At 36.5% G+C, this 23001-nt stretch overlaps 1 protein-coding gene across 1 annotated transcript in view; it reads left to right on the top strand.

Annotated features, from left to right (window-relative positions):
* The window catches only part of COL25A1 (collagen type XXV alpha 1 chain), a 469078-nt gene extending 446504 nt beyond the window's left edge, over positions 1-22574 (top strand). Inside the window, exons 32-36 of the mRNA XM_025921769.2 lie at positions 4854-4907; positions 7322-7375; positions 11158-11244; positions 13655-13693; positions 18047-22574. Coding sequence (XP_025777554.2) covers positions 4854-4907; positions 7322-7375; positions 11158-11244; positions 13655-13693; positions 18047-18082 — 270 coding nt within the window. The 3' untranslated portion in view covers positions 18083-22574. The remainder of the gene's footprint in view (positions 1-4853; positions 4908-7321; positions 7376-11157; positions 11245-13654; positions 13694-18046) is intronic.
* The last annotated feature ends 427 nt before the right edge of the window (positions 22575-23001 follow it).

The raw sequence follows: 23001 nt of genomic DNA on the forward strand, positions 1-23001 counted from the left end.
GTTCGTTTCCCAGAAAAAATAAAGGACCATCTAACACATTCAATGAAAATATACCATCTTAAGTCCTAATCAGAGTTCTCACATGGAGAGAACAACAGAGTATTAAATAGAATGTGGCTGCCTTAACAAAAAATAATGAATACATTTACATAGCTAAAATAAATAGCTCAGACCATTCCTTCTTAACCCATAAGGAAGATATTTGCATTTGGCTTGAATCCAGAAAGTTGAAGTCAATGGGGCTAAAATTTCCAGGACTACATATTCTGGTTGATAATCTTTTATATAAAGCTACTGTATTCACTCAGAGTAAGTTATAACTTTTTTTTTAAAGGAAATTACAAAACCTAAGTATTCTCCACACAGTTACACATGCTCCTTTATTTATTTATTTATTTTAGCAAAAGAATAGGCCGTCTATCTTTAACCATAAGGAAATAATTTCAGTGCATTATAGAACAAAAACCTTTCACTAACCTCCCTATTGCGAGGCCATGTTTCCGTATCCTTGGGAGAAAAAAAAAGAAAAGACATTCAGAGTGGAAGATAAATATCTGACACAAAAAAATGTATCGCAGCATCAGCAGCTGGTCATCTGTCTGGAACTTTTCTCCCTCTTTCTCTATTTTTCTCCCACTTTTTCTTTTCTTCACTTTGGAAAACTTAGAAGTTGTGTGTGTGTGTGTGTGTGTGTGTGTGTGTGTGTGTGTGTGTGTCTGAGTGGACTTGTGTCATCAATTTCCCCACCATCCAGGATAAGCTGGAAAGAAAGATGCAAGGGCTTCACAACGTTGGAATGATTCATTGTGCAAGTTGCAGTTTTTTAAAACTAGATAGAGTTTCTTCAGTCTGGGGTAATTTGCTTTAAAACAGAGGGCCACGTAGTGATTTCTTTGGCAAACATCCCAATTCCATAATTCTATGTTCTATAAAATGAATTCATTCATTCAGTAAATATTTATTACATTTTGTGATGTATAAAACACAGTGTACTCCTAGTGTGAAATGCAAACACTTCTCCCATTTGTGGAGTCTATTTTGTCAATTTGCTCCAGTGAATTGAATAATACCATTATAATTGATTCATCATCCTATAACCTTTCACTAATACTATATATATATATATATATATATATATATATACATACACACATATATATATACACATACATACATATATATGTATATATATACATATATACACATACATACATATATATGTATATATATACATATATAATCTTAAAACTGTAAAGGAAATGGCTATTTCCCTGACCTAGCAGAGTTTATAATCTAAGTGCAGAGAAAAAAAGTATCAGCAAGAAATAACCAGATCATGAAGCCAAAGTGAATACAAACAGTACAGAACTGTACATACAATGATGAGGAAGTCTGGCTTCATCCAAGAATGCTTCTAGAAAGAGGTGAGTCCTAAAGGAATGAATTATCTGAATCTGCAATTGTCTTACTTCTAAACTCAAACCGACTTAGGAAGATCACCTTCATTAAAAATATTTAAAAGCTAAGAGGCTCATGCTGCTGACGCATTGAAGCGTTGTATCAAGAAATCCAGCATGTGTCCTAAAAATGGAGCAGCAAATCGCGCAAGTCGTCTTTTGGCAGAATGCCCTTGGGGCTCAAGAGGGTTTACCGTATGGTAAATCAGCTGCTACTTCCGATAGCTCCTCGGTGTCACAAGCATATCAGGTATCGGCGCTGGGGCAGGATTAACTGGGAGAGCAAATGAAATCGCTAAGAATTTTTGAAGACATAGTTTAAGTCAAATGGTGTGCAGTGTGAAGTGTTACACTTGTATTTACTCAGCACGTTAACTATCTTCACTGGCTCGTGTATCAGTACTCTCCAAGTGCCCCTCACCCAAAGTGCTAAACTGGAGTGTTATTCTCAAAGTTAATTGACCGAGGTGTCACCTGGACTCTCTTGAAGAAGTTTCCACTTTTAAAGAGGGAGGAATCAGGAATCCATTCCAGATAATTCCTCAGTGTGGGCATGCAAGTTAAAGAGCCTGAATGAAATGAGACCAGCCTAAAAGAAGACTAACATTGGACGTTGTCATTCAGAAATTGTCAAAAACGTGAGTGACAGCATGAGCCCTTCAAGCACCTGATGGTCCCTGCCTTGAGCTGATTTTTTTTTTTTTTCAACGTTTATTTATTTTTGGGACAGAGAGAGTCAGAGCATGAACGGGGGAGGGGCAGAGAGAGAGGGAGACACAGAATCGGAAACAGGCTCCAGGCTCCGAGCCATCAGCCCAGAGCCTGACGCGGGGCTCGAACTCACGGACCGCGAGATCGTGACCTGGCTGAAGTCGGACGCTTAACCGACTGCGCCATCCAGGCGCCCCTTGAGCTGATTTCTTCATCTGGCCTTGTCAATGCTTAGGAACTCTGTGAAGGGTGTTAAATTTGAGAGGTTTAAAAGTGTTTTGGGAATTATTTAATCCAGGAGAAGTTACACGTTCGAGTCCCTATTTCATTTCATATCTCATATTCAAATTAATATTTCACTCCTAAAAGTTTTTCTAGCTGAGACCATTAGGATGCCTTTGGCTCTAAGTGACAGAATCCCAACTCAAAATGGCTTATGCAATAAAGAAACTAAATATTGTTTTATCTAACAAAATATTCAAAGGAGGGACTCTCTGCTCTGCTTCTGTTCCCTTTCCACATGCTGGCTTTGTCTTCTGATCACAGGCAAACAGGTCACCATCCCTACAAACCTCCTCTCCAATGAGGCATCGTCTTCTCCTTAGCAGTGACCAAACCTTCCCCATCACTTCCCCTCTGACTTCCCTCAACACCTCATTGGCCAGAGTCCGGACACATGTCCTCTTCTGAAGCAGTCACTGGCGAGTGAAATGGAATTGTCATTACCTTAAAGTAATTGTTTGGGGTGAGCAATTCTGTAAGAGGAGTCCCACAAACAAATGTCTTTGTGACAGCTTAATTCAAACAAGTCATGGTATATTAATTTTAAAAACAAAAGAAAGCCAATAAAGCTGAAGGTACTCAGAGGAAGGGAAAAGGGAATAGGTCTATCAAAAGAATCTGTGGAGATTTTTCAAGGTAGACCTACTCCAGGTTATGCGAACCCTCTTTTTAAACCCCCACCTCCCGCTACACGCCCCATCCTACCCCCACACGCGCACACATATACACCACCACCATCACCACCATTTAAAAAAATCATAAAATAACACTGCCAGATCAAACAGAAAGAAATTTATTTTGAATTGGTAGCCAAACCCTTTTCATTAAAAATAAGACTTCTGATTGTATATTAACAATGATAGCTACCACTTATGTATGAGACATATTATTTGATGACATATAATTTGATACTTTATAATCACATTTAATCTTCAGAGCAAGTCTTGCAGAAAATGTATTATTCTTCTTATTTAACAGGCAATGAAGCTAGGGCATAGAAAGGTTAAGAAGGTTACCTGACACCACACAGCCAGTAAATGCCAGACTGGAAGTCAAATTTAAATCTGTTTGATTTCAAAGCCTGGCAGCCTTACTGACTGACTGGAAATTGTTCTTTCAGTAGTAAACATAAAGTAATAATGAGTAAAGGTTCAACAAGCTTTTATCATATTCACTTTCGGTAATCTCCCTACACATATATATGTGCATCTAGGTGACAGGGCCAATTAGCCCCACCAACACCTCAGTTTAGGTTAAAGAAGAATGTTGATAGTGACTTGAAATTTGCTCGCATGGGAATCTGGAGTACAGAGGCACATGGCATAATGCTTGAATCTGCACACACAGCTACCAGCTGAACTTTGCATTTTAGCCATGAAAAGATTTGCTAACCTTTAAACTTCTTCAAAGGTGTGATAAAAGAAGGTAACATTTTCTTCTTGGCCACTCATATAAATATCACCATTACTCCTGAAGTTCGCATGCTAACTACTGACAAGCACCTTAATTTTACAGCTGGCAGCAAAAGGAAACACTACTTGCAATGCAGAACATTTCTTTATCTCTTTATTATAATTATTTTGTATTTATGGATCCACCCCCAATCTCACCGTATTCTTTATAAGTATTCAAGATTATCATTATCACGTATATTGTTATAGCTGGGGCTGCTGTTCTATTTAAATAGGCTCATGGAGAGCGAGTGATGAAGGTAGTAAAAAGCTACCTTCTCAGACATTTATTTATTAGAAGGCATAGAAGTGTTTAAACTCTCTTTTTCAGAAAGGAAGCAAAACATGCACCTGATCATACTGATGTGACTTGATTAATTCAAATATGATATACTCATGTGCCAGACACTATTCTAAGCCATGAGGATGCGGTAGGGCCCTGGCACCCCAGTGTGCATGTTCTAGTGAGGGGCACAGCAGGGAATAATCGTGCCTATCTCTTGGTGTTGGAGGCCATAAAATAAAATACAGCTCTGCAAAGGGCCAGGGTGGTCAAGGAAGAGGCCTGCTGAAGAAGAGAATTTGATAGGAAAAAAACAACAACATTTTATTATTACATTTAAAAAATGTAGTAACTTAAAATAGTGAGTAAAAGATAAATGTTTCACACTAATGCCAAAGAAACCCAAGTATAGCACTCTAGATATGCAAATCCTTCACACAACTGGATAGCAGTTCTCTTACCTACTGCCCTTCTTTCAGAGGTAATTTGGTAAAATATGCAAATGTGGGTTTCTTTTACTCTGTCAGTGACAGAAACCCCTAAAGAGCCTAAGTCATTGGAATGTTGATAAAATGGTACCTCCAATGGAGGCTTTATACACAGGCCATTAGGGAAAGTGTGTGAATATGGCATTTGTGTATGATTTGAACTTTACGGCTTTCATTTTAGGGTGAAAAAGGAGCTATGGGAGAGCCTGGACCCAGAGGACCCTATGGTCTGCCTGTGAGTTCTGTCTCTTGTTTCCACCTCCAGCATGCATAGATGACCTGACACCAGCACGGTTAACCCTTCCCCCGTGGGGCAGACTAACCACATTAGAGGAGCAGAGAATCACCCACTAATTCTCGATGACACCAGTGTAACCATGTCCTTCATGGGTCATATTCACATCTATTCTCAGACACACACACTCTCCGACACACACACACACCCAAACACACACACACACACACACACACACACACACACACACTTCTGGAGATGGAGAGGATCAGAGATTATCCACTAGATCAAAGGTTCTAACCTGAAAGTCAGATTTCAACATGCTCCCTATGCCATCTCACTAGGCGCCTAGGCGCCCATAATTGACACTTCCTTGGAAGGTCACTGCCAAAAGTGGGTGTGAAAGTGTCACTTAGTTTCTTCAGACTTTATCTGTTCCCATAGGTTATTGACTAAAACTACTCTTGCTAATAAAAGTTATTTCTCAAATTGATATTTACCATGACTTCGATGTTTCTGACCTTTCTAAAGTCCTGCAGTGATAAGAGATCTTTAGAACACAGAATGTTAATAGTGTTCTGTCTTCTGAAAATTCCCAATCATATGATCTTCAAACTGAGGCTTCAGGTTTACTTCAGAACACTATCTTGGGGTTGATTATAAGTGATTTGATAGGGTAGGGTAGGACTGCAATAGAAAAACATATACTCCATTGAAGTTTTTAACCCCTATATACCTTCCACATGCCTTATAACCTTACAGTTTTTATGAACCAAGATATAAATTTAAGTCAGGATTACTTAAGTGCTGAAAGAGATGCTGATTTTGAAAGAGATTACAAAATCTAATTGACGGAATTAAAGCAACTTTTCAGGCACTTTGGATGGCCCTGTTGTGTGACACAATAGGGTCTTTGCCCTGGTAATCTTGCACAACCGTCTTATGACTCCTTTTATATTTGGGGATCATGGATTGACAAAGTTTACTTAACAACAGTTTTTAAGTTATGACCCTCACACCCTCAATATTTATAGACAAGGCGCCCATCTAGCCAAATTAAAACGATACTTAACAATAAGCAGGTTTCACATTCTTTACTCAATTATAAACCAAGTACTAAGTTATCAAACCGAAGCAGTATTGATTTGCATAGTCTATTAATGCTGGTATGTTTTTCAGTCAACTAAACAGCATCTGTGTTTTCAGCTTACTCCTGGATTGATAAAGTGGATACCAAGCATTAAACTTCAGCGAAATATCTGGCTATATAACCTAATACATAATAAAAAAAATATTACCATGACCCTTAACTACAGCATTAACAGTCCCTTCACTTGATTTGATGAGAGAAATTGGTATTACTAATCAATAAAGACTCTTTTTCACATCTCTGAAGTAGTTGTTCTAATACTAGTGTTGCATGTCCAGGCAGCCTTAAACAAACACTAACCTATTCATGAAACTTAGGAACACTAATGTAGCTACTATGGTTCTTTGGCAGGGGAAAGATGGAGAGCCTGGTCTTGATGTAAGTAATTTGTACAATGAACATCTTCCTGTGACAATAGATGCTGATGGTCTCCATCATCAATAACAGCAAGAATACCTTTTTCTAGGCACGTAGTTATTCGTACAGCATATACTGCTGTGCGTGTAGACAGCAATATAAAATACGCCACTAGTGTCTGCATGAGATAAACAGAAAAGCCAAACACAGAATTAGTGTAAAGTTAATAACTGACAGTTAATAATGGCACTTCAAAATACTTTCCCAAATTAGGGACACCCCCTGCACATCGGCAGTTGAATGACTGATTTTAAACTCTGCGGAAAATTGGGATATCTTTCACATGCTACCTTTAAGGAATGGTGTGCTGTGTTTATTCTCAAAGCTGCTATGCAATATTTTTTCCTTTTAGCATAAAGTGTCTATACACCTTATGATAACATAATTCTATAAAAATAGAGAATGTCAAAAGTATATGCCTCTTGAAATGATCACTTTATTATGTGAATATAATAGTAGCCTGTATTATGTAGTACTATTACATTAGGTAATAGTAGTTACTTTTTCTTGAGCACCTGTTATGTACAAGCATAAAATGCTGAGGTAAGTTCTTTGCCCAAGGCCACACAAATCAGTGAACTTGCCAGGATTCACACTAGGATCCTGATATTCTCTCCACTATACATATTTTAGGAGAAAAAGCAAGAAATGTGTTTTATATAGATAACTGAAATGTTAGACAGCTATTGCTTCAAAGTGCTACTTTAACTATCTAAATTTTGAGATTATTGGTCGTGCCATTTCTCTTCATATTTGCGTTCAAGAACATGAAGTCTTACCTTTTTTTAAATATGATTTTGCCACAGTTACATTAATAGTTCTTTTTGGTTTGCTTTTTATCCTATAGGGCTTCCCTGGTCCACGAGGCGAGAAGGGTGATGTAGGAGAAAAGGGAGAAAAGGTGACCTCTCCATTCTAGCACGTGCCTGTTTGATTTTTCTCATGCCATGTGCTTTTCTGTTCAACCTGTGTGATTCTTTCATACATCTAATTTTTCTCCATCCTGTGCTCCAAAAACTCACTGATGCCTGATCTAAAAAACCAGGTCTTCACAGAGCAATGAAGGCTATGGCCCTAGAAATAAGGGCACAATCTAGCGTAGAACAAAAAAATTTAATCTCCAGATTGCCAGGCTACAGTCTTTTGACCACCTGGCACCAATTTGTTGAAAGATGTAATGTCTAGGGATTCTTGAAAATAAAATAAAAAGGCATTTATTACATTAAAGTAAAATTAAATAGCCCAAATCTGCAAGGGTCTTCTGGCAGAGCTCACCTACCATGTAAAACCAGCATCTAATTTATATGGACAACATTCCCAGTAGAGAGACAAAAGATGTGTCCTGTGTCGTGATTGTTTGATTGGAAAACGGAGAGCAAGCAGTGTGACTGATAAACCCCAGGGAGTCAGGGGGTAGGACTCACCACCTCCAGATGCTGGAGATATTTTTAAATGAAGATATTCGTGTATTTTATGACGTTAGTGTTTAGGTTCTGTATCAGGACCATTGGCTCCAGGGGATATAACAGCCAATATCAGGCAAATTGGTTTTATGTCTGAAAGCAAAATTTGGATTATGGATTTTTAAAAACATTTTTTCCTTTCCTCTCCCCTTTGAACAATAATTTTGGGCCTTGAACAGTAATTTTTTACATTGAGTACAGCAAGAGAAGTAAACAGAAACTCAGTACCTTCATAGAATAGTGAAAATCTTACAGTGGCTGAAATTGTACTTTCCCAGTTCAAATTTAAACCAATTCTATTTCTCAGATTAATTTATGTCCTGCTGTACTTAACAAAACACTGTTTTCAAACCCTATAAATTCTCTTTAACGGTGAAATTTATTGCTGTTGAAAAACAAGGCCAGGGCTGCCTGGGTGGCTCAGTTGGTTGAGCATCCGACTCTTGATTTCAGCTCAGGTCAAGATCCCAGGGTTGTAGGATCAAGCCCTGTGTCAGTTGCGCACTGAGCGTGGAGCCTACTTAAGATTCTCTTTCTCTTTCCCTCTGCCTCTCTCCCCCACTCAAGCTCTCTCTGTCTCTAGAAAGGAAGAAAGAAAGAAAAGAAAGAAAAAGAGGGACGGAGGAAAGGGAGAGAGAGACAAGAAAGAAAGAAAAGCAAGGCCAAATTAGAATTGTCAAAGAAAGAAGGGTATTAAGCCTGCTGTGTGTTCTTTAGGCCTTAGACATTACTTAGCTTCCCACTGGTAAGAGAGCTCATGTCAGTGGTTATGTAAAAGCACCATCATCATCATTATCAATATCACTGCATTTATTGAACATTTATTATATGCTTTCCCAAAAGCTTTATACATGCTAAGTCTTTTAATCCTCATAACACACCCCTGATGTTGGTGCTGTTACAGTCCCCATTTCACAGACAAGGAAACTGAAACCTTAAAAAAGTTCTTTTCTTTTAAATTATAAATGCTAATGATAAAGTATACATGTTTTGGTTTGAGATAAATTGTACATGTGAACCTTTAGCCCAAGGTGTATGTACTTCAAAGATTATAGGCATTTATTTTATATTTACCTAATGGGTTGTATGAGTCTAAAATCTTAGTCACTCAAAAGTATGTCACCATTGTGATACTCATTTTAACGATCTTTTAAATAAAGAAGAAATTATCAGTATTATAACTTATGAAAACAAAGCTACAAATTTAATCCTCAGAATAATATTAATCACTCATACAAAAATATTTCCATATTTCAGATTCCATGATTAGAAGTTTTACATTCAGGAAAATTAGATCCAAATGTGAACACTTTATGTGTATCATTTTTTGACATGGGAGATAAAAATTAGCAAGAGCCCTCATGTGCTCATGCCCATAAGGACAGATGGTTTTGTGTCACATAGGGAATCACTAACTGCTACAAAATTATGTTGATTAGTAGTAATGCTGATTCATTATTCTTTGTACAATAGTGTCTGTTTTCCATAAAGCTTGAGGTTTGCTAAAATATTACTGAAAAGGATTCCTACAGCCTGTTAGAGTCAACATTCGTATGACGACACTTTTCTGTCAAGTATTGATCTGTTGACTTACCAAATAATGAATTGAATTCTAAATTATTAATACTCAACACACCTGTCTGACCTATGTGATGAAGAGTCCACCGCCCGCTGGGAAAGAAAAGCTTACCCAAACAAGTTTAAATCAATTTTATGTCCTGGCATTGACGTTATTTGCTGAGTAAAGATATTGACTGAACTTGCATGAGTGAACAATTTAGTCCTAAATGCTCCTCCCAGCCTACTTCCTGTCACACCTGCTCGCATTTCACCCTGGATTCTTAGGTCTTTGTCTTTGATCGTGATTAACCAAACCACACGGAATTTCTCTTTTTCCCCAGTATTGAAGAAACCCAAGTGTTTTTGATTCTGAGCCTTCTGATGCAATCTTTTTGGCACACAGGAGATAAATGAAGAGCTTTCACTCACACAGTCAGAATGAATGCATTAATTTGAATGCATATCTCATATATATCTTATATGTCTCTGAATATTCATGTTGTTTTTGCCTCTGAAATTATCCACTTTCATTGTAACTGCCTTCCTGAGTGCAGAATGAATACACTAATCTAAATATGCATTGCACAGTATTTTGTATTCTGTACAGCACCAACTTCTTGTCTATAAATATGCAGAGATATTTATGTTAATAAGAAACAGCTGAGGTGCATTCCTTCCTTCTCCTCCTTTTGCCTCCTTTCCTTAATTCCTCCATTCCCATGATCCATGCAGATTTCCACAACCTCTACCTTGATGCCTAAATACTAATTTCCAGGGCTACATTCCTACTATGTAATTATCCTTCCTACCTCATTTTTTAGTATTAGCTCAACTGAGTCCAAACTGCTTTTCCTTCTCTTGAACAGAATTTTTTTTTTTTTTTGGCTTTTGTTACATTGTAAGCTGGAAACCCATTTACCATTGTGAACACCTGGCATGAGATCTGTAAGAATGAATTAAAGAACATCGCCGGATTTATAAATAAGTCCATATCTTCAATTGGCATGGCTGAGAAGTATTAGCACGTTTAAAATTTGTTTACCTGACCTTAATAAAGTATTTGCTTGTAGTTTCCTTTAAAAAAAAAAGTTAAAAGAAACAGAAGGTTATTTTAATATACTGAATATTTTTTAATGAAAGCTACAAAAAATAATGTCATAAAATTGGATCAAAAAGATAGAGGTTGTTTATATTCATTCCTTTTCCTCTGGCTCAGTGTAGCTTTCATCTGTTATAGGATTAGAAGAAAGCAAGCTGACAAGGTATTGAAAATTGGGTATTCATTATTCCTCTGAATTTGACCTGCCACTGGCTGGCTTCCATACAGTTGGATCTGCCACCAGATCTGTGGCAATAACACCTCATAGTTCACTAGGACTATGGCGCTGGGGTCTAAGTCAGCTCTTGATGTGTTGGCCTTTTAAATCTTCTGCTTTCATCTTGTTGACTATCTTAAGTAAAATCCTACATATCACTGCCCAGAATCCATTGTCACTCTGAAAGAATGAGTTATCTTTTATAATATCATTCCTTACCTAAACCAGAAAACAGTGGTAAATGCCCTTCCAGACTTTTATTGGCTACACCATCTTTTGAGTCGCCATTATTTCCCACCCCCCCAAATAAAACTTGTCTTTTATTTAAACCCTTATATCCACAGGGGGAAAAGGGAAAGAAAGGCAAAAAGGGGCCTAAAGGGGAGAAAGGAGAACAGGGTGCTCCTGGATTAGATGCACCTTGCCCGTTGGTATGTCTGACTCATGCAACTGTCTCCAGATGTCATGTGTAAAGGAACAAACTGGGAGAAGAGCAAACTGGAGGGACATGCAACAGCAGGGGTGCTGATTGGGATTGCTTAACATGGACTTTAAGATACCAGAAACGTCTATCTCGGGCTATCCTGGTATATTCCACGCCTTGTCTCTGACCACCAGCTGTGCTTGGTTTCTTAACACTCAAATATTGACGTGCAATTGGAAAGTGAATGTGGGACCCGAAGAGAAACTAGTGCTATTCCGTACCACTCAAAAGACAAAGTCACTATTCCCAGACAATCCCTAATTACAGGGATATGTCGAGCTCTTATTTTTCCCAACTTCAGTGGATGTCACTTTGTCCTTCAGCATTGCTCCTCTCCCAGCCTTTCGTTATTGTAGTTATTTCTTTAGCAGAATTTGTGCTTAAGTGATTTCTTGTGTTAGTAACGTTATGAGTTAATCTTTACAAACAGGGATTCCGTGGCGTTAAGGGGGAAAAAGGGGAGCCAGGTCAGCCTGGCCTGGATGGGCTGGATGCCCCTTGCCAATTGGTACAGTATTTCTCTTTCCTACCACCCTGCATGCGATTCCTTTGTTTATGACATATTCATCCGTATCAGTGTAAAGTGGTACTTCTGGAACAAGCTTTACATGATAAACACACTACATGCATGTGCATGAAGAGCTCCTTCAGCAATTCTGCAGAGTGAAGAGAGCAAGCACGCATTTCTGTCAATGCCTGCGAATTAATTTCCTGACCTTGTTCTCACAGCTGACACGATTGCCATGTCTGCATTCTGGGGAATATTAATCTAGTCAATAAAGGATTAATGAATACATTAAAACTACCTAAAAAAATCTTCTATGTAAAGGTACCGCTAGGCCATAACTTTGGGTTCTACCCCTAAATTTAGCTTTTTTTTTTTTTCTTTTTCTCTGAAAGAAATAAAGGCATTTTGCCTCTTCCACTAAATTTCTGTCAGGCCGTAAATAAGCCAGACCTATAGAGCTAAGTTTCTGTGGTCAACAGTTAACCGGTTCAAGGGAATGCTGTTCAGAGACCCTAGGGAAGGAAGCCAAACTTCTTTGAGCTTCTAAAGATGGTAATAGTCTGCAGCCCAACCTTCTTTGTCACATAACCTTTTCAATTTAATGGTCTCTCCTTTTGAAACTCACTTCCCTAAAGTAGACAGAACTCCCCTATCCCCATTGGCATGAACTCAAAATCCTCCTTATACTAAAATCTAAAATTCTACTGGGTGATCCTCTCCTTGTACCAATCTGGCATTACCAAGTTTTTCCCAGATATCTTATAAAGCTATTTCAAAGTGGTTTTTTTTTAACATTTAAAAAGAAAGTATATTCTGAGGTATAAAAGAAAACTTTTTAGGGTTGTGTCATACTTATTGATTGATTGTTGTACTTGGTCTGCATGTTTTTATATTATTCTTCAGTGCTAAGCATGATTTTTTAAAGAAAAAGTTATATTTCTTAAGTCTTTAAAGAGATTATATTTATAGGAAAAATGTATTTGGCAAATAATCACAATGATAAAATATCAATATGAAAAGCCTAGTCTTTTATTTTGTTTCCTTGTTGTTGATAATAAATAATACTTTATAATCATTTTGTTAGGAGAAAATACAAGCATGCCTCATAAACTATCAACTCTTTCTGCCTTATTTATATCATTTGTATCTGAAGAGTGCTTATACCTTAAAATAAATTGTGCAACATTTAGACTCCCTTGTTTATTCAGAATTTGACAACCAGCTTTTAAGGGATTTTAATTTAAAAATTGACAAATGCCATGGATGACATCTTACTGTGAAGATCTAGATGGGCTGCCTTTAAACTGAGTTAATTGAATATGTTCTACTATGTTGTTTTCAATAGAGAAAAGCAAAAGGCACTGGCATGTGAAGAGCTATAAACTTCAGATAGAAATGGTTCATCATTGATTATTCATGGATTCATTATCATGCATTCAACCATAGACCATAGTGACCAGGAGGAGGAGTTATTTCTATTTATTTAATAAAGATAATTGTAAAATGTGTTTTAATGAAACGAAGAGGAATAGTACAAATTTATTACCTAAAGGTGGAACTGAGTAGACCACTATGCTTTTGTAAATTTCCTTTTTTTCAATATTAGATGTAATTTTTTTCTATATGCATTTTCAAAAGGCGTCCTCACTCTAGAAAATATTTGCATTTTCTTCACTTGAACTAACGTTGGGTATTTTTGGGGAAGTTGAAAATTAGAAAAAAATGCCTACAACTAAAGCCACCTAATGGGTAGAAATCTATTTTTTTTTTAAGCTTCTGAGCATGTGAATAATGAAGTATGTTCACTTTTGCGGAGTCTGAGGAATTCTTGCTCTTCTCTTTAAAACAGGGGCCAGATGGATTACCTATGCCTGGCTGTTGGCAAAAGGTAGGCACTACAGAATTATTTCTGAAAGAAGCACTCTCCTTTTCTCTTCACCTGGCCTGTTTTTTTCCATTGAAAATGGACCTTTCAAATTTGGCATTCCTGGAAGTTGTTTGGGCATTAAAAAGCAAAAGATTCCATATCCAGGTTCTTGCTTGATTAATATGTCTACTTCTGATTTCTTCCTAAACTGATAAGTGAAAACAGTTCTTAACAAACATTGTAACTTGGAAACCTTCCCTATCAAATCCTTTCTGTGCAATGGAAAGGGGCAGTGCATCTTGACAATGGTTTTATCAATAAACCCCTTGTCCTCCTACTATTTATAACTATCCTTAATTGTGGTTCTTTTCCTATGTGTGCTCAATTACTTAGGCAAACATGCAAATGCAATGGTAGAACCCTGCCAATATTAATCACAAAGCTGAGAAAGCAGAAAGTGTAAACATGGTTTTTTTTTTTTTCTCCATTGATGATTTATTTAGGATTATACTTAAGTTGGTGTTTTTATGATAATCAGTTTATTCTAGCCTCTTCATGTGGCTACCATGGTCACTGTGTATATATCCTGTCTGGAAGGGAACTTCATAGACGACCTTCTATGTACAAAGGCTATATGATGAGCCCTTTTATATAGGAGACAGAATTTTACTTAATCCTCACAATAACACTGTAGGGTATTATTATCCTCAATGATGCTAATGAAGAAACTGAAGTTCAGAGAGGTTTCTGAACTTCCAAGGGCAAGAGCTAGTATCCAGCAGAACAAGAAGTGGACGGTGGAAAGCAATGGCAGAACTTTAAGCAGGGAGGAGTTCTGTATGCGCCGTGCCAGTCAGAGACTACCAAACCTTTACACAATAACAGTGTGAATTTAATTATAAAGAACCGTGCATATATGCTACTGAAAGATAAAGGAATTCCACTGATGGAAAAATGAGCTGGGGGGAAGGATCATGCTGCTTTGATCATGTCGAAGTTTTCTCTCTAACACCTTGTGGCTTCTTGAGTGATTTTTGACAGGCATGCCTCATTGGCAAAACTATACAGAACTCTAGGATTGCAGAAGATGAAGGGAAACTTGACTCTCCTCCTTGTGTCTCATCTCATCAGCAGGATGGGTGAGGAGAGACTGTGTAACTCACTCTCCCGCTTAGCTGCTTCCCGCCCCCCGGCTGGGGAAAGAAACCTTCTCTCGGGAGCGTCATTTATTTAGCAGCTCTCCATACTCACTTTCAGCCAGTCAGATAATTAGCTCCATCACAGCTGAGGTCAAGGGCTTCTCAGGAAGATGGGCCTATCATCATATTCTTCTTCACCTGAGAAAAGTATCCTTCATCATGAGAACCCCTGTTCTCAGAATTTTTAATACCATCCTGAGCTGGAATTACCATTTACTCTTTAACCGTTGACCTGTCATCTAATACTGTAATGATTTTTTAATACAGTCATAGGCACTCTTTACATAGAGTGAAATGTTGAAAGGCTTACTTTATCCAGCCTCTGACACTACCCAGAACTTGTGTTTACGTATTTTATTGGCCACTTGTAAATCACCTCCATTTTGTGAGTGCGTAGTAATAATGGCACAGAGCAAAGAGCTCATCATTTTTTGGTCCATGAAATGGCCAAACCTAGTAGTAATATGAGTAGCATCGGAAAATCAGAAATTTCCCCTTTAAGGACTCTTTTTTCACAGAATAGGCGCTATATTCCACATAGGATTAAGGACTTGTTAAATCTAGCGTCTTCTTATATAAGGAACTCAGTAAGAAAACTTCAGTACTGTTTACCGCACTTCCCAACACACACAAATGTAAATCACTGTGATCAAACTTGTTCAGTATCTCCTCACTCCAAAAAAGAAGGAAGAAGAAGAAGGGGGAGAAGGAGGAGGAGGAGATTGAGAAGAAGAGGAAGAAGGAAAGAAACAATTAGAAAAATAAAGTTCTAAAATCTCTTATGTGATCCCAAATTTGATTTAGTCAAATCATATTTTTAAGTGATATTTTTTAAAGAAGTCTAGTAGATTCGTTTTAGTCCTGTTTTATGTGGACCACCCTTTTAAGCACTGTTATGTTTATTAGCCTCTAAAGCACGGTGGTAAATGTTTGACTGAAAAGTCATAGCGTGGGAGCAGGTGTAAAGTATTGTGATTAATGAGCAAGTCTCCTTGGTCATGCTACTCCCAATACTAATTTCTCATGCAAAACTATTTGATCTTTGTTTAAATTACTTTTCTTTCTAGATATTGCTCCGTTTTCTAAATTTTAAAGAATAATAATATACCAGTTCACAGTGTAATTCATACAGTGAATAAATGGCAGAATTTATGGTTTACAAAGTACCTTCAGACTATTAAAGTTATCCATTCTCATTCAGAGATGAAAAATTATGTATTAGGAAAAATACATACAGGCTTCATATTTTTTAATGTTTCACTAAATGGGTTTAGTTTTCACTTAAACAGGCAGACAGGTTTTCAGCAAAACCATCCTAAAGCAAGGTGACACAATTTTTTCAGCTAAGTCTTAAAATTGGAGGGGGGGGGGAGAATCTTTAAAATTCCGTAGATTTTTTACAAAACATCAGTAGTCAAAAATCCACCTATTTGAATTTTGAGGTAAGTGAGAGTTTGGGGAAAGGAGTACTTCCACAGGCACATTCTCTAGCATTGACATGACATGCAAAAACATTGAGTGAACGCCGTCTCCGGAGGTCATAAACTACCCGGCCTCTTAAGCACACCCACTATAGCATCTGTTTTTCTTGGAGAGAGAAAAACAAATGTTTGTAATTAATGAACTGGGCATTCTACTTTTCTCATTATTTTTTTCCTTTGTTTTTTGACTAAAAGTCAAGTTCCCCAAGATCTGCTCTATAAATGTATACCTCAAAGACCATTGTCCCTCTGTTCCCTCAGATTTGACTTTAGCTCCAGGAAAACCTTAATAATTATGGCTGTTCAAAATGAGCAGCCAGAGATTTTTGGTACCTTAGGTCACAGTGGAACCTCCAATACAGCTTTTTTTTTTTAAGTTTATTTATTAGAGAGAGAGGGAGAGCGAGTGTGAGTGGGGGAGGGGCAGAGAGCGAAGGAGACAGCGAATCCCAAGCAGGCTCCGCACTGTCAGCACAGAGCCCAGCGCGGGACTTGAACCCATGAGCCGTGAGATCATGACCTGAGCTGAAACCCAGAGCCGGAGGCTTAATAAACTGAGCCACCCAGGAACCCCTCCACTACAGCTTCATGACCTGATAGCAGGCAGGTTTTACCTTGTGCACCATCCACAGCAGGGCAGGGCTAGCAAAGAAAAGGGGAAACAAGAACCGTAGGGTATTATAGTCAGGTGTGGGTGAAGTAAACAGTGTCCCTGAGGGCAGAATCCTCAGCCTCATTCACAGTGGGTTCTAATACGTGGAGAAGATTATATAAGCATAGAACATGTATTTTAATTATGGCACATATGTGATAACATACTAATTTTCTGCTTTCCCAGAATTGTTACTGAGACAAACCACAAACTTCTTAGTGGCAAAAGAAAAATGTGTATTGAACCTAGGATGGAAATTTTAATGACACCCTAGGGTTTTAGAAAAGTAATGTTTGGGACACACATCATTTGGCTCATTGATTTAAAAACAAAACAAAACAAAACTATATTCAGGGTTCTACCAATTTTCTTAAAATAAATGTTAATTTGGAATTGTTATTCTAAACCACTAATTCTATGTATGTCTCTTCTGTTGTTTGTTTTTCTGCAGTGATGAATCTAACCTTCCGAGCATGAAGTTGTATATATAATGGTCCACTTTTTATATTTATAGTTGAAAATCGAATTGCAGATTTTACAAGTCTGAGATATGTTTACATATAGCTGCTTCTTCCTGTTTGCAATAGTACACATGTCCATCTTTTCTCCACTTCCATCTGAAATTGGGCAATATGTGAAACCAGTGAGAAGCCTGCAAAAAATATAGATCAGTATCTCTTTACCTTATGTGAAGATATGTATTTAAATGGACACATCAGTGATACAGAATGATTGTTCTTGCTATTTTCTTACTTTGGGCTTGTTAATTGCATGGACAAAAAGTGCCATGAAATAGTTTACATGAAATCGTGACCAAATATGGACTCGAAACTACAAATAGGTACTATACTAACTGATTTTAGAGTTTATCGTCACATCCCTACTCACCTCACTGTTAGCATTGATTGGTGCCCCCATCACCCATTGAAACTGACTAAAGAAAGCATGAGTGTGCCAAACCTGCTTGACGTTCAGATGCTAGCATGCCGCTTAATGAGTCTTTTGATCACATCTGAGCCTTTATTTCTTTTGTCATCTCAAGGGGGTTACACCATGGCTTATTGCCAAAAAGAGATAAGGTGGCGGAGAGCACACACACAAATGGTCTTGTATTTTGAGGGAGCTGCAGTCCCAACTGCAGATCTACCTACAGCTTCCAGTATTGTGGGCTCACGTGGCCACCTTGGTTGAAACATCAAGGGATTGAGCTGGTTGCCTCCACTTATTTTTCCTTGGGCTGACCTTGGCAGTGAAGACAAGGGAAGAGGACCGCTTCAGCATCCTGCGCTGTCTCTCCTGTGACCAAGTAGAAAAAAAAGAGGTTTACAAATGCAGACACCCGGAACAACAGACTTTTAAAAAAATAAACTGAATTCCAACAAGTGTTAATATGGGTGCTTTTGGAAACTGACAGAGGCATATGGCACTTCTTTAGGGTAGGAGGTTCTTGGAATGGCAGCCCCCGTTCCTGCGGACAAAGGATGTGTACATCCCACCACAGGGAAGGGGTACCACTCCCGAGAACGGCTTGGCTGAAATAACCTCTTCTGAAATTGTAGGGAGCTCACCCTACAAGCTCTACCGAAGCTGATGCTGTCCTTCCTAACGATATCCAACTTATTTCAAACATTTTCTACAAAGTTCTGGAAACATATTTTTCATTCTTTTTTATACTTTTCCTTTCTAGTTCCAGCAATATTAAGAAAAGATTTCTTTCCATTTTTGTCACATTTGTTTTGAACAATTTTTTAAAACAAAGTCTTCTAAACCTAAAATAACTTGGTAGCAATAGCCAAGATGACTTTTTACTAACTTCTCTCTTGTTTTGAATAACTGAAGAGAATATAAAAGAAGCTCCACTTTCAGTTCATTGTAAAGCATTAAAGTTAAGCAGGGTTTTTTAGTACTTTTTGACTTTTTTTTCATATGATGACTCTAACTTACATGGTGATCATCAGTTAAGTCAAGATTTGGTCACATTTGATAGTATTAACTCATTTCTATTTCTTGTAATTCTATTTAGATCTAAGTTTTGTCCATATTTAGATTTCTTTATCTTTTTTTTTTTTTTTTACATTTTTGTCTTATGCACAGACCAAATCTGTATGTCAGAAAGCTGTGAAATATAGTTGCCATAGAGTGTTTTTTTCAATTACTTACTCAAAACAATTAATTGTATTAGGCTGAGCATTTCTTTGCACAGTAAAGAGTTGGTAACATGTTTTGAAATGGCTTATTCTGAGTGGAAGGGTTACATTAGGAGAAACATCATCAATGAGGAGTAGTCCATAGGACAATATACTCTCTCTCCTGACTTAATGCCATTTTGTGGGAAAATTTCTAGTTCCATTCATAAGTTTTCACCACCAGAGGGGAAATGAACTCATCATCGGGTTTATGGTGACAACAGTTAAGACATGACTATAAATAAGACAAAGATCCTAAGATGCTTGTGATCTCTTTAATATTATATAGCCAAATGTTCAGTTATACAAAATGCCTCCTTTTTATTTCTAATAAGTTTTCAAGATTGGAAAGATGTTCAAACTCTTAGATCAACCTAATTGGTAACATTTCTAGTAACATTCCACACTTGAAGCCAATTTGGCATTTTTAAAACAAGAGAGTACATTTATTTCCTAACCATCTGTTTGACATGGTTAGGAAGAAGTATTGTTCAGTGTCTGCAACAATTTGTCTTAAATGGTTTGGAAATATGAACTAAAGCAGGTAGGACTACTGTCTCTTCAGGAAAACAAATAATAGTGTCTTGAGAAAAATCTGGTGGCTGTATTTCTTTCTCTCTTTCTTTCTACTCCTATAGTAGAAAGAGGTATTGAGATGAATCACTATTGAAAACTTGCACAGCTTCAAAACAAAATACCTCAATATCAAAGAGAAACATTTTATATAAAATTTTTTTTCAAATGTAGCCCTTTTAGAATACTGTTCTGTCCTATGTGTATATTGGGGGGTTTGCTCTACAACTGATTTGACAATATTGATTTTTATTCTATGAGTGAAGGAAGTCGTAAATTTCCGTTGCATTTATTTCCTTGGGAAAAACAAAGAGATGATAGTACTCCTCTTTGTTCGGTGAAATTATTAGGTGTTAACCACCATGGATAGATAATCTTCAACTTTTGGTTACAAAAATATTTTCAGCCATCCATTTTGTCATCAGTATAGAGAATCCTCAAATAATTGCTGAATGAACTAATAAATTATGCCGCTGGTGTATGTGTTGGCAGATATATATTTTTCTTCAAGATTTCCAACCTTTAGTTTGTATTATTGGATAGAGGATTGAGAAAAAATGCATGAAAGACATTGGCAATAAGTCAAAATCTATTTCTATTTCTGATAAGCATCTTTTAAGAATGCCAAATTGGTATGTGTTTTAACTTCAAAATTGTTTTCCATCCTTGTTGGTGCTAATATATTTTCTTTTCTTTATGGACAATGCAACTCTACTATGGATAATTGTGTTTCTCTGTTTGATAGCATTCCTAAACTGTTAGTGTGTGATTTTATTTTTGAAGTTCATGAATTTGCTGTAATACGGTTCAATGACCAGTCTTTCTTAATGTAAAACAAAACAAAACAGTGTACCTATAGATGATGTGTGCCTACTCGGATCATGGATCTTATTTCATGTTCATTTCATATACCATGTGCCTTTATCAACTTTCACCCTCATCTTTTAGCTTATTTAATTTGAATAAGTCTGACAAAACCAATGCTAGATAAGTCTAACACATTCATAGAGTACCTGACACACAGATATGCCTGAATTTTCTTCTAGCTTTCATTTCCATTATGAGAAGCTGTCTTGGAGGATTTTTCTTTCTTATTTGATTTTATAGAAAACATAAGAATATCTTGGATTTCTACCAAAAAAAAAAAAAGGCTGTTCTTGAATTTACTTTCTGTGCATGATGTTCTGATGGGACAGTAAGCACTTATGCATCCGGTAGTTCATTCTACATGTCCTCTGTCTACAATACATACATATATCTGCTAGTTTGGAAAATAGTCAAATCAGCATGTCAAGATCTATGGGAAATTGTCTGGTCTCTTATGTTTTTATCACTTTTCCAAGGTTTTTTAATTTTACTCTTGTACCATAAAAAGTTAATATTGCCTTTCATCCCTTTTTTTTTTTTTTTTTTTGCCAATATATATTCTCTTACCCAGAAATAAGTTATGCTTGAATGGTGGGTGGTGTTTTGATATTGTAGTAAGCGATCATAGGAACATGCAAATACTGATATTTGAAACCTTGTTTTTCTCTATGTCTTGATAACCAAGTTATATTAATAATTAACATTACCAAAAATGAACTTTTATAATTTCTACCAAAACAAACAAAAAAACCTCTGCTATCTCTAAAAAGCCAAGTCCATAGCAACCTAACTTTATGTCCTCAAAAATAATTAAGAACAATCACATGTGATTCTGGTGATTAAAATCATTCATTTCTAGTGGAATTAAAATACTTGACCGATCATGATTCCATTGTATTATTTTAAAATGTAAGAACCTTACATCCCTTTTTTTCCCATTTTATTGACATATCTTCATATTGGCTAGATTTACTATATGCCATAGCAGAGATAAACTTCCAACTTAAATTTTTGGTAGATTTTGTTTTTGCTAATCCAATACTAAAATATTTTAATGGCATTTCTGATTTTTTTAATGTATTTAATGCATAAGATTCCCTATGCTGCTTTATTGACAGAACTGTCTCTTTGGGAATAGGAAGACTTTTCAACCTGACCTGTTACATTTGATTTATAGGTAAAGTAACAACATCTCTCAAAATGCAGTAGATATTCTCACATATCTCAGAAATATTAATAAATTGGATTCACAAAAGAATGTCTTAACCTATTGTTGACATTTATGTGAATATTCTTTATACTGTTGTAAATGTTTCATCCAACTTAATAACGTTTTAAAAGATGTATGTATCTGATTTTCCTTTAGAAAATATTATATTTTTATTTGTATTTTTTACATTTGAAAGTTCATCTCTATGTGCAGCTATTTTTATATTGCCAAAAAATCACATAAATACAAAATAAGAGGAAAATGCAAAAAAAAAATATTTTGGCAAGCATTACACTGCATATTTTTCTTAATGTTTTGTGGGCCAGTCTCATGTAATTGATTATTCTAAGAATGTGTGGTGTCTTATCACTGTAAATATGGCACAAACCTGTTTTTCTCAGTAGTGTAAATAATTGAAAGATTGAATTCTTCCTGTTTGGTTTCTTATTTCAATTTCATTATAATTTCTCCAGCTGACATTGCTGAATCAAAAGACGTATGATTTTTGATTTGCAGTTTGGAGATAATTGCATTGTTTCAGTTTCTAATTTGTTTTTATTTGCTTTTTTAACTTGTTTTCAGGGTTCCTAGTTTGTGAGAAGTTGATCTTCAGAATTATTTTTACACTATTTATGACTTATTTTCATAATGTAAAAAGTGTGTAATTATTCCAATATTAATCCAAACAATGGTAATGAATTGTATTGTTATAAAGCTTTATTGATGTTCATGAACACGTTGGCTTGTTTTCTCTGATTTAAACACAATGCATAAAGAACTGTGTCCTGTTCTACAATATTACAATGTCACCATTCAACTTAGTGCCCATAACTAACTATGGTGATTTGCTATTAAAAAAAACACACAAAAAAAACTAGTGTTTTCTGTTTATTAGGTTATGCCTCCAGATTGAGCTTCCGTTCTAAACTCACTTTTCTTCCAGGATTCTTCATTTTAGTGAATTAAGCTTCCTGATAGCCAAATGACCCTTAGCTCAACCACATCAAGTAAATCACTATTGTGTGATTAAAATGTAGTGCATAGTAATCACTTAAATATATTGAATAACGAATCACTGAACACCTCCACCAAGGTCACCAGTGGTTTGCCAGTCCCAACTAAAAGAGCACACTTTTCAGTCCTCATCTTTCTTGTCCCCAC

This window comes from Puma concolor, chromosome B1 (genome assembly GCF_028749965.1).
Source record: "Puma concolor isolate L17-30 chromosome B1, mPumCon1.1.hap2, whole genome shotgun sequence".
Taxonomy (NCBI): Eukaryota; Metazoa; Chordata; class Mammalia; order Carnivora; family Felidae; genus Puma; species Puma concolor.